A 17,662-nucleotide genomic window follows, 5' to 3' on the forward strand; every position below is an offset into this window, starting at 1 on the left:
TTTAAATGGTGAAGCCTGTAAAAAAGGCAGGGATTTTTTTTCCTTTGTCTTCAAACACACTGGACATACCTGCACTTCATCCAGCAGCACTCTTGCTTGCTGCAATGGGATAGGAACACTGCCCAGCTCAGTTACTGGCTGACAGGACATCTCCAGCAGCCACTTGCGCAGCTTCTCTGCCATCTCCCTGTAGCGCTGCCACTGGTGAATGCGGCTGTCAATGATGCCCCGCATCTGCTGTGCCCGGCGAATTACTCCTTGCCACTGGTTACTCAGAAGAGTCAGATTCAGATTAAATTCATCCCTATCACAAGTAAATAAATAATAAGAATACACAGCAACCTTCATACTTTGGTATAATTGCTTAATGAAATAAACTGAAGTGCAAAGGGAGGTGTCTGTCAGCTAATTACAAAACACTAAGAGAAAAGTGCTGAAGTCTCATGAAGGCTGACTGAGGATAAGAACTTCACACTTGACATACTGGGAGAGTTAAAGGGATCCAGTTTTTGAGACCTTAAATGCCCCAAACCCTTAATGCACAAAACTCTTCTACCTTCTTCCCAGAAATACACCAAGAAAACCCACAGGTTCTGCCAGGTTGGATTAGTCAAATTCCTAGTAAATCATGGAGATTTCACAATTCACCGCTAGATTTACTATTGAGTTCAAAGCAGGTGTTAAGCTACACACAGCATAAAATTCTCACATTCCAATAAAACAGTTAATATTTGTACTATGATAACATTAGCAAAGTCAATGCACATGCACAAGTGTGAAGCCACTGGTGTTCCACTGATTTTCATTCATTTGATCACAAGTGTTTAAAATAAAATTCCAGGCAACAATGAACGCCTATTCCATCACATTAAGGTTGCAGGTAGGGAATGGCTCTTAAATGGCAGTAGGGAATCCTCCTGGTAGAGGCAAATTCCCAGGTGGCATGAACCAAATGCAGTGACACTAAATGTGTCACTGCAGGCTCCTTTGGTGAAAGTGACATCTTTGAAAATACATCAGAATAGATATATATTTATATATAACAGGCTTGATATTCCAAGACAAATCTTTGTCAGAGAAGCAGCCTCAGGAGGTTGCTGTATTCCAAATGCATTCAACATGCCCCATAGCATTCTAAAGGACAATGTCTTAATATCTGGCTAATTAACAGCTTAACCACAGCAACAGTAACTTGCACTTCAGAAGAGCATGATCTGAACACGGCCATCTGCTACCTTCTCTGTTTGGAAGCCTAAGTATAACTTCACACAACCAGCAGCAGCAGCAATACAGCAATGTCTACCTGTCATCCACCTGTCCTTGTTCTAGGAGGTGCTGCCCATCAGAGATAATTGAATGCAAAATCTGCTGGCGGCTGAACATCTCTGCCTGGAATAGCTGTTGCACAGGAGACAAGGATGTTAAAACAAAACCTTACATTTTAATTCTCTCTGTATGCACTGATAAAAATTAATTTTCATGTATTTAATCTTATTTCAGATTAATTCAATGGGAGTTTTTTCATGACCTTAACAGAAACATTGTAAACTCTCATTTTAGAGGTACTTGTTGCTTCTAGCAATTATTACTCATTCCTCAAGACCAACATTATAAAGTTAAATTATATCAACAGGAGTTGGGTTTTATGTTTCTAAGTACAGTTGTGTGATTGACATTATAATTTACAACAAAATCCAGATAGGGTGTTTTTTGCTGGGATAGAAAGGGCACTTTTTATTTTTTGACATGTTTAAGAATTTCATAATCTTCTGCTTTGTTACACAAACCATGTATGATAGTGTTACATAAACTTTAAATATACTTTTACATTGCCAATAGAGCTTTAAAAGAAATAGACAGCTATGTATAGGAGCTATAAAAAAATTTCCACTTCTTCCAAGTTCTCATATTTATTTTACAGTTTCGCCCACAAATAATAATGGCATAATAAATTTCCACAATACCTTAAAAACCCTCTTATTACTTAATATTTCTTTAGACAAGTGCTACTTAAGCAAACAACTCAAGTATATATACTACTTGAATTAATTTTTAAAAACATCTTTTCTTTTAGTAATGGACTATGTCTATTAGATTCTTCAGGAATATTCTTATATTAATGAAAGTACACTCAGGCACCACTGGACCCACTTTATATTCAAAAGGTTTACAGAGAGATTAAAAGAAAAAGTATACTGGTATGAAGCTTGAGATTTTTTTTCTTTTATTTACGATGGTATTTGCAGTTGATACAAGTTCACCCTTGCCTGAACTACGAGTCACTCTTCTCCACTCCAATTATATGGCATCCCACTAGCTCAAACTGTGATTGTGCCAATCCCTGCATCTGCAGCTGCCAGTGGAACACTCACTGGTGCCTGCACATTTAAATCCCTCAAGCACGCTGCATGTAGTTTAGGTCTTCTGGATGATGCAGTAATTTTTTTAAAAATGGGATTTTGCCTCTCTGAATCACTGAGTTAATTCTGTAACTCAGGTCATACATTTTCTCATAGAAAGAAATAGCATTATCTGATTTCTTTACAGTAATTGATACTGTTCTTTGAATACCTTGGCACTTATCATTTACTGAGCCTGAATCAGAGGGAAACAGAATGCTATTATTATCTCATGAATGAAGCCACAATAGTGTGGCACTGAGAATTTCAGAAAGTTAAGCAAAAAGGCAAAAAATTTACTTTCTGTCACATCTATTTTTGTCAAGTTAGGGGACATGAAGCACAGGAGTAACAGCATCTACCAGTATTGTTGACAGATCAAGACTAAGCAGAACACAACTGGTTAAACAAGTCCCCTGCACAAAAACCCCAACCTTTCCCACCCTCCCCCCCTCCACACCCCCAAAAATCTGAAAACAGAACAAAACCAAAAAAACAAAAAAAACAATTCCTTGGGAAAACTTTAATATTTTTTAGGAGGACAGTTGAACTAAAAGCTTATCAAGCATGAGAAGCTCTGCTTGGAATGGATGCATTCAAGCCCTATACAAAAGTAGAGATATTTTGGCACCATCCACTTCCTTTCCATATTGATACTCTGTACATAAGAGGGATACTTCATTACCTGGAACCACTTGTCACCCAAATTTATTCTCAGATGTAGATTGCCGTGAATCACAGAAGCAGAAGTTTAAAGGAGGAGGAAAGGAGGACAAGTGTTGAAACACACAACAGCAGCACATGGAGAAAAAATCGGTAATTCAGCGGGCAAGGAACTCCCTTTCCCTGCCAGAACTTTCTCAAATGCTTGTCTCAGTGCATTCCCACTGCATGGGAGTCCCAAGAACTGTCCCATGTACTGGAGAACCCTGTAAGAGTGATTACAAGACCGTCCTGGCAGACTGATGCAGATGTCAGTGTTAGCGTGAGATGTCAGAAAAAGCTGTCACCTCTACCTTGGAAACTCCACCAGGAAGATATTTCCAAATAAGGCCACTGAGGTGGTTGGGGTCTTCTTCAGGTAAAGTGCAGTAAAAGTTATGAGTCACTGGAAAGGCAATAATAGAGCTGGAAGCATCTCAATATCTATTCTAGGAATTCAGGTGGAAACACAGTATTTTCTCATTATTTTCAAAAATACAAAGCAAAACATTGTGAAAATGCATCTGAAGAAGTTGAGATTTTGACCCTTTCAGCCACAAAGAGTGGAAAGAAAATTCTCAGTGTCTATCAGGAAGCGCTGAAAAGGACATTTTGTAATGAATACATTTTGATTATAAAATTTGCCAAAAATAAGGTTGAAAAACAATAAAAGTGGGTTACTTTTTTAAGGATGGGCTGCAATATTTAGAAAAACAGATATTAATCATCTGAATTCTGAGATGACTTTATAGTTTCAAAAAAAGGGCTTAAATAGAGTGCCCAAGTAATGTTCAACTGCACAGATCAAAGGTCAGGAAAGGATGAAGCTGAGATCTCAAGACAAGCTAATGCAGGAAGATTGCCCTAACTCCCTTCAAATAATTACAGCTACGACTAGACAAAAGAACAGTAGGAATTATTCACTTAGTAATGATTTCTGGACATTCAAATCTCAAAGACCTGAGATGTTTAAACTTACAGAGACCGTCCAGTTAATGCTGGCAGCAATGAAAGGAAAAGAAATAGATGACATCTGTCACAGCAAAGGTAGTTAGATGCTAAGAGAAATGTATGGTAAAAATGGCTGTGAATTACTTTTTGCTATCAGACACTCATTCAAACACTATGCTGTGAGATATAAGGCAGGAGAGGGGGAAGGACATAACTCTTCCTGTAATCCAGCCCAAGTCTAGGGGAAGGTCAGCTGAAAAAGCTGTGGGAACTGAAACTACTGGGGCCACATGGGAGCTCTGGTATGAAAATTGACTTATTTTACTTGAACTTTACCAGGATTCTTGGCAGTAACAATATGAGTGGAAAAAAAATATGCACCACTTGACTACAGAAGAATCATAAACTCTGAATCTAGTACTAGTAAAAACTCTGAATCAGTTTTTCCCTGCAGCAAAAGCTGTGCTAGCTTTTGATTTGTTACAAACAAATTACTCTAGTCTGCAGCAAAGATCAAATCAATTTGTTCTCCAAGGAAATGTCAAATGGAGGCCCCACGGTGAATTACAACTCAGTACTTGACAGAAAACTCCTTTAACATGCTTTTCGAAAGCTACATGCATTGATAATTTAGTAAAAAATAAACAAGATCAGAATAGAGATTTTCTCCAGTTATGAGTGAAGGCAAAGAGCCAAATAACATGAGAATTGTTAGGTTTTTAAAGGAGCTTTGGTATCCTTGGTACAAATGAATCTGAAGTAGACTAAATGTAGGGGACACACACTCACAGGCATAGAGATGCATTATGAGACACTCAAGTCCTCCTCCATGTTGGTTTTTATTGACATATTTGCATGCTTCTGTTTTTAAGTTTTCCTCATATGGCGTACACAAATACAATTCAAGATTTGTTATTGTATCATTCAAAAAAACGAACGTGCATTCCCTCTATGTATAAATAGCATGTGTTTTAGTGATTCATAAAATACACACAATTACTTGCCTCGTGTTCCCTCTGTTGCTCTAAAAGCCTTTGGTAGTTTCCTGAAACCTCTACTGCCAACTTCTGCTCAGTCTGAACTAATAAATCCATCCAAGTCCCACATTTCTCCAAGAAGGTCTGCTGCTGAAGCAAGAAAGACTGCAACTTACTGAAAAAAAGAAAGAAAGAGAGATGGATTCAGGTTAATTCCAAATCAGATGGTAACACCTTTCCCACTTAGCTGCCTCACTGAATTTATTTTTTCAACACCTAGAATAGTAGCCCTACTAATTTCAAATCCTGTTAATTAGTGGCAAAATGACCATCTCAGCTCAGTGGCTTTGTTCTTTACTTACAAGTACACCAAAGAAAAGGAACTTTGGTCAATAAAATACTTGAAATATTCCTATATTCTGCAAAAGGTACACTTTCTAACTTGCAGAAATCTGTAGAACAACCTTTATTTATCCCCACCTGAATCTCTCTGTAGTCTGAGATGAGATCAGAGACCAATGTCTGTTCAGGTTCTGCATCCTTTTGATTTCCTTGTCATTCAGGGGAAGCCTGTAACCCAGCTCATTAAGACGGTCCAAATCAGGGGTCATGCTGCTGAACTTCAGCATTTGACTCTGCAACAAACAATAAAAGTGGTAAGTTGGAAGGTCAGGAATTTCATTATTATTCACTTGAAAATTATGAACTAGCACTTAATTAAATGGCCTTGGTTGCCACCAAGTGGTAAGCAATCTCTATGTCAGGGAAAAAAAATTCATTATCAGTTTTCATCTTCTGGTCCCAGACCAGGAGAAGACCTGTGTCCATGTTTAAAAGTGTGCAGACAAGTATAGCCAAATTGCACTGAAGTGTTCTCCTAAATTGATGATTCACAGCTAAGAGCTGAAGAAGAAAGCTGGTGCTCAAAACTATACGGTTACACTGTCAAAATAAGTGAGCCTTTTTCCTTGTCTCTTAGCCTGAACTGTAGGTTGGTAAATTCCCACTGAAATTATTCAACTTTCAATTTTTAGGGTTTTGTTTTGTTGTACAGAAATACCCAATTCACTCCATAAGCAAAATGCTCTGCTTTTTAGCATATCCAAAGTAGAATTCTATCTATAGATAATCTTGATAGAAAAAAATTGGAAGATTACAATGACAAAAACAACCCAGATGGCAAAGTTCAGCAACTTCCTGTCATGGCCTCTCAAAAAAGGAGAGGGAAAAAAGAAGATCCATGAAAAGAAAAGAGTGCAAGACCTCAAATGGAGATCATACAGTACACAGTTTGAATATTGCTTCAGTATATCAAGTTACGCAAATGCATAAATTACTTCATACATAAATGGAATTGAAGAAATTCAAAAAAGTTGGGAGACAACAAGATGGAAGAAATCTCCAAAAACTGCTACAGTTTCCATGCCCACTTTGATCTGTTACTGATTTTATTATGAACAGTTTCACTGCCCTTTTCATCTTTACTCAGGGACAATGTGATAACCATTCCTTGACTGCCACCAAACTTCAAGTTCTCAGTCTTACACTTTCCATGAGTGATAGTCTTTTACGACCTACAGAATGCACGTACGATATCTGTGCACACCCTGCACTACAAATAACCAGGCCAACAGAAGAAAAACCCCAGCACTCCCTTTGTCTATTTGGCACCTTGAGTTGCTCCATTCTACTCTGTATTGCCAAGACATCAGATGAGTGACTGGGATCCTGTTCTTTCAGTGTTTCTTCCGCTTCTGTTATCCAGGTCTCAAGGACTTCCAGGTTCTTGGCAAAGGTTTGATAGTCCAGGACTCCAGCCTTGAATACAAAAGGATCCACAGTTTAATAACTTTGGCTTCACAGCCTCCTTATTGACATTACACTCCTGTTTACTCTCATTATACATTTCCAAACAGTTGAATTGGCTAGGAGCAATTGTAACTGCTGGTTTGCTTGCAGTCTGTGGAATTAGATTTTTTTAGGTTAAACCAGGATTTTTGATCGTAGCAAAGGCAACATTTCAGCAAAGTGCATAATTGTCTCCTTACCTTGAAACATAATTTTTCTAACTGTCTTTTATGAATGAAAATCCTCTGTTTAATTTACTGCCAGCAGAGAGAACTAGTAACTCTCACTGGAATGTCAAATTAAAAACTTTTCTTGTGTTTTGTCTCCTCACAGTACAGTGATACTATAAGCATATCACACACACTGCTGGATTTCTTGAGTAAATCCTCCTTTTTCTCAAATAGAAGCTGATACCTTTGTGGCTTTTGCATCCAAATAATTTCCTATGGAATGCATTCTTCCACTCCTTTTTTGCTCTTTAGTCCCTGGTGACACAAGCAGTTTGGCAACACCTACTAAACAGGCTTTGATACAAATGGCAGGTGTCAGTCTGGTCACTGACATTAACAGGAATGGCAAAAAATCAATTCTACACAATATTCAGAATCTCTCATTTCCTTTACTGTTGAAGAATTAGGTGTGAGGAGTGGTTGTTTTCAGGTGAGCAGTAGCTGTGGATCCAGGTGTTAGCACTATTGTTGTGTGCTGAAAACATGGTCACCTTGGCATTCCAGACAGATGCTTTCCTGCAGGAGATTTGCTATCCTTTTCCCAAAATTTGGACCTTCTTACAAGGTCTCTTGTCTGGACTTGAACATATTTTCTGCTCTCAGCTTTGGCTTGCAGGGAAGTCTAGGAAAAGCTGTCTAACAGGTAACACTTTTCCCAGGCAGATTTATCTAATTTATGTGTTTCCAGGGACCACAGGATGATCACATTTGAGGACTGTAAACACTGTCTGCATACCTGAAGTGCAGCCTGTTGCTTGCAAAGAGCCTGCTCTAGGGTTGACAGATTTTGTTTCAGAGAGAGATGATCAGACTGTATGGCTGCTGCTGCTGAAGCCTCCACCTGGCTTTTTAGCTCTTCCCCCAGTTCTTGAAGAACAACCAGAGACTCCTGTGCTGTTTTCAAATCTGTGAGTACATCCTGTGGCAACACATTGAATAAGGTCATGAATAGTTAACCTGTCACTGGTGGTGTCATCATCCCCTGATTCAAAGGAAGAATGAAACAACTGAACTCAGGCACTGTAAGAAAAACTTGTATTTACTACAGCATTTCAATATCAAACTTTCCAGTTACATTCTGTATGACTAGAAGAATAAAAAAGATGTGTCAGAGGACCTGTACTGAATGAAACAGAAAAAAGACAGTGCTCAACTACCTTTGAGCAAGCCTGAGTTGTTGATGAGGCAATAACTATTGAAAAAAACCTTTTGAATTTACTGGCATGATGGTCCTGAGCAGTGGCAGCCTTCACTGTGTACTCATTCAGATGTAGGCCTCCCTTTTCTTCCTGCTATGATTTATCAGGAGGGCTGAAAAATAACTTTTGTAAATGGCCTAACGTGATTGTTAAAGAATAGGGCATCAGGAAATAAATTATTTGAACAAAACAATTTGAATTGACAGTCCATGGTTCCTGACCGTGGCAGCAAATGCTCCAAAAAATCATGAACACGTTTATTTATTAAACACTAACATGTTTTGTGGATTTTTTTCTCACTGCAGTTGTTTTGCTTACATTTTATTTTTTTTGGTCAATGACACTTTAACATTAACTTAAACTCAAAAGAGCCAAAATGTAAGCACAGAGAGGAGATAAACTATTCTGCTGCCTTGAGATACAATCTTGAAAAAGGAAGAAACTCAAGGTTTCAGAATGAATGGCATCCTTCCAAAAGGAAGGATAAAGACATCATTCTGAAAATATGAACAGTCTTCATTGGTGGGAATATAGTCAAAGGATTTTGAGTTTTTTTTATTCTAAGGAACTCAAAAGACTTGGTAGAGATAGTTCCCAAGCATGAATACCTTTATTAAGCAGGAACTTTAGACTGAATCAAATGATGTAATTTATCCACCTTCTCCGGACAGAAGACTTCAGATACAAGCTTCTGAAACAGTATCACAACTCATGGAGGGATTAAATTTAGAGACACTCATGAGATTTGGGTATCAGACAAAGCTGTCTCTCCTATGCCTAAGCTGCACAGTGAAATGAAGTATGTTAGTATGCAAAATTCCAAAACACCGATTACAGAGTTTAGCAATGGAGAGCCTCTTGAGATTTTTTTAGCCCACGGAGCTGAGAAAAGTTGCAAAGCTTAACTGAACATACATTGCAGTCCCGAATCCAAGTAGTAACTTCATCATCAGCGATGTCTTTGCTGCTTGCAGTCTTCAGGAGCTCATTGGTCTGGTCTTCTCGCTGACGGACCGTGCAAGAGCACTGCTGGTAGCAGTCCTTGTACCTCTGCCACAGCTGGAGCAGGGCCCTGCTGGCACGCAGCCGCTCTGCGATCTCCTGCAGGAGGTTGTTCCACCTGGGGAAGAGACTGCATGAGCGATCGACGCCTGGGAGTCCAAGATAACTATCCGTGTCCCTCTTTCTCCCTGCTGTTTCCCATGGTCTCTTGACTTTTAAAGAGGTTAGTAATAATCACAATCCAGACGTTTAGGTGAAAATAATACCTAACCAAGAAATTTCTGTTTCAATACCAAACCAGGTTGTTCTGAGCTGTCACAATGTGTGTGATCTGTACTACCTCCTGGATGCTGTTTTTTAATGCTGGTGGTCAGAGCTGCAGCACACATTTTGTAGTGAACCTCCTGCTATTTCCACTTAGTACCCTCAGCATCACCAAGCATCCATGACTAACCATGCATTGACAATGGCAGATTCCTGTGAGGGCCTAAGAGGCCCAGAACAGATGTAAACAAGACACCATTTCTTCTGCCATTTCCTCCTAAACTCTTGATGCAGTATTTAAAGTCATAAAGCTCTGTGTAACTCACTTGTAAAATACTCCCAGGCATATTAAAAATCTTTGTATTTCTATTATCCAGTTAAATATTCAATCTCCCTTTGAATTCTATCCTATAATAATTCCCCATTGAAATTTTTGATCTAATAGCAACCAGGAACACATGCTTTCTCAAATGTGCTTGCAGTTACCAAACTGCCCGATTGTTTCCTTACCAAAGAAAATAACAATATTTCTCAATTATTATTATATGATGGAAAGCAAAGGTTTTGGAGCAAAAATTCTGCCAGCCATCACTGAAACTGTTAAATTTGATGGTATCTTTTGTGAAATGGGGTTAAATAATCTCTCCTCCCACTTCCAGTTTCTGGAAGTGTTCTGTATTCTGGACTGAAAACAGATTAAAAGAAACTTGGAGTGATTATGTTTTCAAAAAACTCCCAGCTTTCCACCAAACTATCTTTTCTCTTCTGGATCCTCCCTTCCTGTATCTAAGTAAACCCTTTACAATTTCTTGCCTGAATTCAAAGCTGGGCAATCCATTTGCCAAGGTAGTGGTGAGGGCTTTAACCTTCCTGTCCATGATGCCCTTCCTACAATTAGAAATAGCAACCTAAAATTTGGGGAAGTTGATGCAAACCATTGAAACACCACAAACAAAATTTTCAGATACAGTTCTCAAATTTCAAGTGCAGCATTATTTTCCAGTATGGTATTTACGAAGTTTGCTTGGCAGTCAAGCACAGAGCAAAACTACTGACATTAATGACCAAATGCTCAGTGGAGAAGGTATTTCATTTATTATGAGCAGTAAAGGAGAGTTTTTACTTCAGTCCTTGGCAAAAGGAATAATCCTGTCTGTTCCAAAATCTCCTCATGACCCCAGGAACTTAAAATAATAAAATGTAAGAGAAATAAAAGAAAAAATGGACAACTGGATAATGGATAAATACAGATTTGCTACTGAAAATAAAGTTTAACACATAGATATTTTCTACCTCATATTCATGTCTTTCAAAGTGCTGGTAAGTGTTTCAGTCACTGGTGGGTGACACTCTTTCAATAACTCACTGGTTACAGAACCAAATTTCTGTAAACTATTCTCTTGTTTTTCCAATTCATCTTGAAGGCTCTAAAGTAGAATAATAATGAAACAAAACAAAACCATGAATTAACAAAATTTTGTGATGTAGAAACATTTCAAAACAGTATGCATCAATTGCATTAGATTATAAAAGAAAACTTGATTTCATGTGTTTCATACAAAGAAGCTGTTTAAAATAATGATTGTTTTGGGATTAATTTGATTTTGTATCAAATATAACAAAAAGTAAGTTTTAATCTTGCATTTCTGCAAAATGTAAAGATCTTGTAAAATAAATTATTCTAAACAAGTACTTTTGTACAGAATGAGTAAGGACATGGACTGATTCAGATTTAAAAACTTAACAGAAGGATGAAAACTAACTAAATAACATTTTTCTGTTTAGAACAAGATGAACAACAGCATAAAGAAAGCCATATTTGGAAAATAAGCTCTTTCAGTTACCACCACTCTGATGTCTGTCAGGGAAATGTGTTTTGTCCAGCAGAGGGAAATAAGGCTGATGAGGGACTGGAGCCTATCTCTTACGAGGAAAGGCTGAGGGAGCTGGGCCTGTTCAGACCCCAAAAAAGACAACTGAGAGGGGACCTCATTGTTGTACATAAATACATAAAGGCAATGTGCCAAGAAGATGCTTCTAGGCTCTCCTTGGTGGTGCCCAGAAATAGGACAAGAGGCAACTGGACAGAAGCTGATGCACAGGAACTTCCAGCTGAACAAGAGGAAGGAGAGGTTGTGGAGTCTCCCTCACTGGAGATATTCAAGATCCATCTGGACTCAATCTTGTGCTCTGGGACAACCCTGCCTCAGGAGGGAGGTTGGATCAGATGATCCACTGTGGTCCTTCCAACCTTACCCACTCTGACACTCTCTGAAAATGCTCTTTTTTCTTTCTTTCAAACTTAAATATTTTTATTAGTATTATTACAGTTTGAAAGCCCATAAAATCTCACCCATAGTTTCTACTGAAATCCTAATCAGGAAGAAAGTAATTTTCTGTACCTATTGTTTTACCGACTCCTTCTCTCTAACATGTAAAATCTAGAAAAATGGCTGTAAAGTCCATGATTGGATTCTCTTTAAATCCTGGTTTTGAAAATGCTGTCCATGCTTAGCTAATTTGGCTTTATATATGATTGGAATTCAAATCACACAAACATTTAAATGATAATGTAAATTTAAATTTCCTGGTAAATACTAACAGAACAGAATAAGAACAACAGATGTTATTCTACTTTGGGCATCTGGAAATGTCTGCATACTTAGTTTTGGTTTCAAAGAGAAAACTTTTTTATGAAATAAAAGGGTTTTTATGTAATGTAACAATAATTTGAATATTTTATGTAATTAAATTAATTTATTTCCATTATAATGAATTTGTAAGCTTATAAAGGGAATCTCCCTATATTTTGTGCTTTTTTTACAATGGCAAATTACTTGAATATGTGAGTGTCTCAGCTCCTGGAACATTATTTTTTTGATCATCAATCTACTGCAGGGCTGGTGGGGGACTAAAAATGTGATCTCAACATGCACCTGTAGTTCCGAAGCCTGATGAAGTAGCATGAGAAACTTCAGTTTTAATCGCCATTAGCATGATTTAAAAACTTGTAACAATTTCATGGTATGGCTCAAAATTATAAAGAATGGCATCAAAAATCTAAAAAGAAAACAATTATCCCAATTTAATTTTTCTGCAAAATGAAATATGCAGCGGCTGCTTTACAAAGTGTTCTCTTAATGTAATGTGATTTTAATGTGCCAGAATGTCTTTACTTCCACTTCTTATAAGCCAAAATCTACAGTTATCTGCATCCATAAAATTTCACAATTTACAAAATTAACTCTCTTCACCTGAAGTTTATCAACTTGGACTTTCACAGCTTCCAGAGAACCAGTAAGAAGATAAAAACGGGACAAAGAATATCTGGCTTCTGTCAGGTAATTGTTTAGCTCTTCATAAGCCACTTTGTAAATGCTCCACTGATCAAGAACGGATTGCAATAATATCTTCAGCTGGCTAACCTGGCAGGAGAAAGAAATAAACACAGAATTAAGTTAAAGGCATTCAAGAAATTTGGGATTTGTTTAAATGATTTTCTTCCTTTGGATCTCACATGCTTCTTGTCCTGCATGCCTAATCTTAAACCTATTGGATAGAGATGACTTTGTACAGCCATCAGCTGGGCTCACACTGGGAACAGCATAAAGTTCTACTTCTTTTTATAAAGGTTGGATGGAAGGGACTGTAAAGATGTCAAAATTCATTTTACTTTGGTCCAAAGCACGATCAGGAGAAATTTCCTGAAACTACACATATCCCTAAGGCAGGGAAATTAGCCTGTGGAAATCAGCAGAGAGGCTAGCACTAACACACTGCATTCCTGAGAAGGTGAACTGACACTGATCAAACTTTGAATGCTAAAAATTAATGATGATCTCTTGCTTATACTGAGAGGCCTGTGGGCTTGAGAAGTTAATTCCTGACAGAAAATTTGGTACCTTTACGCTAAATATCAGGAAGCAGCTAAAAAACTTCAATTACAACAACTAAAAGCATTGTTGAAACAAGACATATCCATTTTATGTGGAGTGTACACAAATACTTGGGAATTGATGGCTAGAGAGTTGGAAAGAGGGACACAATTCAGAATCTCTTCCCCTATGACACAGAAAAAACCCACTAGCTGCAACTGTTAATTGTCCTTCTCCTCCATGCCTTACTCCTAGCACTTCAATATTCCCTTTACAAATTCTTTTACCATGTGATCCAAATTGGCCCAGGAATGGTTAATTTCTTGCAGTGTATTCATAACAGCAGAAGAGACTTCTTCTTTCTTATTCTGTATCAAAGAAAGACCACTCTGTTCCACGTTCTCTACTTCTTTTTCCTTTGCTCTTATTGATTCTTCTAGCTCCTAAAAAAAAATTAAGAAAAAGAAGAAAAAAAAGATACCTGAGTATTTTTGCTTGTTTAATTGGCTAAATAATACCTTGATATCGAAAAGATGCCCATAAGTCCCTTAGTTTAAAAAAGAGACATGCTGGCATATTTTGACTTTTTATTCTCAAGGCATTCACAACTCCTCAGGAATTCCATTGAATATTTTATGTTCCCTTTAAAGTCTAGTAGTTTGTTGTTGATTTAAATAGAAGCACATCCTCTACATAAAACTTCTGTATAATTTTCTGCTCTCTTATAATAGTAAAAAAACTCATTAAAAATCACCATTTCTAGCTGGGAAACTACCTACATAATTTCAAAGCAAGGTGCAGGGAGATCCAAGAAAGTCCTGCAGCGCTCTGACTCTTATGGAAGCTCTGGGGCTTCAAGCAGCACAAACACTGAGTCTGAGCAGAGTGGGGCAGTAAGGATTGCATGCTTCAGGCCAGCACAGATTTGTGTTTACCTGTCAGTATGATACAGAAGGCAGACTGTGAGGTGACAGCAACCTTGTGTTACCCCTACATTAGCTAGTACAACATGTGATCTCGGGTTATTTTGATTTTCTGCAAGCTTCTCCTTATTGAGAGAAAGAGATCAACAGAGAAAGAAAAGAATACAACAGAACTCTGGTCAACCTGAAACCCCATGTCTTTCAATAAATTTCACTACCTATGAATCCCAAAACATAACAAGCGAACCATTGCCATAAGAGACTTTATATTGTAGATAGTTGGGCAAGAGTTTGGAGCAAAATTCTCCCCAGTCTTGCAAACACATGTTATTAACAGAATTTATCCCTGCACAAATACAACATGCTTTCGTGTATATATATATATGTATTTCTGAGAGTATTTTCACAGCACTATTTATTCTCAGCCTTTTTTTCCTGTATTATTTCACATTTCTTCAAACCTCTAGCCATGACCTTGCTCTAGCGCACAGCCAGAGTAATACATCCTTTTATTACCAGCTGACAACAACACAAACATTTCTAAGTCAAACATAATAAATCTGACTTTCCAAAAAGTGGATTTTTATACTGAAAAAATTAATTTAAACTTATACAAGGTTGCTCCAAAATTCAAAATGTAAGATAGGCAAAAACTGCAAACACCAAGACTGCATATATTTCTGGTTCTCTCTGAAAAGGGCTTTTTAATTCATAATTTAAAACTCATAACTGAATTAAAGATGCATTATTTTTTATAACCTATGACCGGAGAAAAATGGTTTACTTCACTTACTAATATGACACTATAATAGCAGCAACTAACATTGGTTAATAAATAAACTCAAGCTTTTGTACTAGTTGAACCGGGTATCTGGGAGTGTCTGACATGGTTATTTCTTAAACAATTTGTTTCTCTGCTGATCAAAGTCTTGCCATTCATAACTAACTCCACAAGTGTATTTGCTAACTTCCCTGACCAAAAGAAACAAAAAAGGTGATAAATTAGATTCGGCTTTGAACTCTAGCCAAGCACAGACTGCTGATTGTGTCAGGCCACGTTAAATTACCCTTGCTTGAGTTGTATGGGTTTATTGTGCTGAAACCATAAAGACACCTGAATTAAAACTGAGCACTTCAGACAGATTGAAAACTTAGGCCAAGAATTTCAGAAAAAAATTTGACCTCTATCATATCTGGCCTAATCACCCTATTTGCCTTTACAGAAACAAATATGGGTTTAATATTTGTTTCCCTGCCCTACACACATCTTCATTTGATGGCTGCTTGTAGACAGGAAACACTCGCAGTGAGGCTCGAGGGGTGGATCTCACCATGGACAGTATTTCCCAGGTTATCCATGACTGTGAGACGTGTGCTGCCATCAAGCAAGCCAAGCGAGTGAAGCCCCTCTGGTATGGGGGGCGGTGGTCTAAATATAAGTATGGGGAGGCCTGGCAGATTGACTACATCACACTGCCTCAGACACGCCAAGGTAAGCGCTACGTGCTGACCATGGTGGAAGCCACCACTGGATGGTTGGAGACCTACCCTGTGCCTCATGCCACTGCCCGCAACACCATCCTGGGCCTGGAAAAACAAGTCCTTTGGAGACATGGTACCCCTGAGAGAATTGAGTCAGACAATGGGACTCATTTCAAGAACAGCCTCATAAACACCTGGGCCAGAGAACACGGCATCGAGTGGGTGTACCACATTCCTTATCACGCACCAGAGACTGGGAAAGTGGAACGGTGCAATGGGCTGCTTAAAACCACCTTGAAGGCACTGGGTGGGGGGACTTTCAAAAACTGGGAGATTAATCTACCAAAGGCCACATGGTTAGTGAACACCCGAGGTTCCACTAATTGAGCAGGCCCTGCCCAGTCTGAGCCCTTGAGAACACCAGATGGGGACAAGGTTCCAGTGGTGCACATGAGAGGTATGCTAGGAAAAACTGTTTGGGTGAACCCTGCCTCCAGCAAAGACAATCCAATTCGGGGGGTGGTTTTTGCTCAAGGGCCAGGGTGTACCTGGTGGATCATGCAAAGGGATGGAAAGACCAGATGCATACCCCAAGGAGACCTTGTTTTAGGGTGAACTACCTACAATACTGTGCCTGTATCTGTAACTGTATGGATGTCTATAATTTGAAGATTTTAATTTGATTTGGCATGATGGTAGGGGAAAATTCGGGGTGGATAATGTTGAGGGTTAGTTCTTTCTTTTTTTTTTTTTTTTTCCCCTCTGTGGAATTTTCCCCATTGTCATGCTAAGATACCTGTTGACTGGGCCCTGGTGACAAGGGGGAGGGGACGGGAGGGAAGAAGCAAGCCCCGCGAGATTCAAACAGCCAGAAGAGGAAGCGGAAGGCTGGGCCTCGGCCCATTTCCCCCGCGGAGTTCGGACGAGAAGGACGATCGCCGCTTGTGTCCCATCCCAGCGTCGGGAAACCACCATCGGACCCTGCCCTGCTGTCTTCTCGCTGTGAACTACCACCATCCAGCACTCTACTGAGCACTGGGACCGACACCGTGAGCGGAGGGCTCTCTCTCTCCATCTCTCTCTCCCCCTGGGACAGCTCTGCCATCACCCCCAGCCCTCCTGCGGCTCTGCGGGAGCCGCCCGCCCCCAGCACCGGGAACTGCAGCTCAGGGAAAAGGTGCCTGCAGCCAAAAAACACTGGGACTGAGTTACTGTTCTGTTTGTGGGTAATTTCATAGCTGTTGTTGTTCTTGTTTGTCTTGTTAGATAAAAGAACTGTTATTCCTACCCCCATATCTTTGCCTGAGAGCTCTCTTAATTCCAAAATTATAATAATCGGAAGAATCACATTTTCTTTCAGTCCAAGGGGAAGCTTCTGCTTTCTTTGGCAAACACCTGTCCTTCAAACCAGGACAAGAAACAAATATGAGTTTAATATACAGCTGAATATAGAGCAAAATCTTTTATACATTTCATTTAAATTTACAGCTGTTCTCTTTGTGAATAAATTAATGCTAGATTATATTTGTCCAAATAATTAAATACATGCAGGAAAGACATATAAGCACATTTCCTCACTCCCTTTTCTGGGGATAAGAACACTGAGATTTTGTGCAATCAGTTGGCCTGACAGAGTTTTAATTTGATCTGCTGTAAAATTTATTATATGGTATCTGTTAGGACAAAATTCTTTTGCACAAGAATTATGTGGTGCCTGATACTTGTGGAGGCCTTGGCTATAAATTCAAAAATATCTGTTCTGCCTATACACCTGTAAGCTTTAACTCTGAACTGACAGCTCCAGAGGTAA

At 38.8% G+C, this 17,662-nt stretch overlaps 1 protein-coding gene across 1 annotated transcript in view; it reads right to left on the reverse strand.

Moving 5' to 3' along the window:
• The window catches only part of SYNE1 (spectrin repeat containing nuclear envelope protein 1), a 291,206-nt gene that overhangs the window by 44,335 nt on the left and 229,209 nt on the right, over positions 1-17,662 (reverse strand). Inside the window, exons 115-124 of the mRNA XM_062490036.1 lie at positions 13,735-13,890; positions 12,827-12,997; positions 10,866-10,999; positions 9,222-9,426; positions 7,844-8,026; positions 6,701-6,847; positions 5,510-5,664; positions 5,057-5,204; positions 1,304-1,398; positions 70-304 (exon numbers count right to left, since the gene is read on the reverse strand). Of these exons, the coding sequence (XP_062346020.1) occupies positions 70-304; positions 1,304-1,398; positions 5,057-5,204; positions 5,510-5,664; positions 6,701-6,847; positions 7,844-8,026; positions 9,222-9,426; positions 10,866-10,999; positions 12,827-12,997; positions 13,735-13,890 (1,629 nt within the window). The remainder of the gene's footprint in view (positions 1-69; positions 305-1,303; positions 1,399-5,056; positions 5,205-5,509; positions 5,665-6,700; positions 6,848-7,843; positions 8,027-9,221; positions 9,427-10,865; positions 11,000-12,826; positions 12,998-13,734; positions 13,891-17,662) is intronic.

Source organism: Cinclus cinclus, chromosome 3 (assembly GCF_963662255.1).
Source record: "Cinclus cinclus chromosome 3, bCinCin1.1, whole genome shotgun sequence".
NCBI classification, from domain to species: Eukaryota; Metazoa; Chordata; class Aves; order Passeriformes; family Cinclidae; genus Cinclus; species Cinclus cinclus.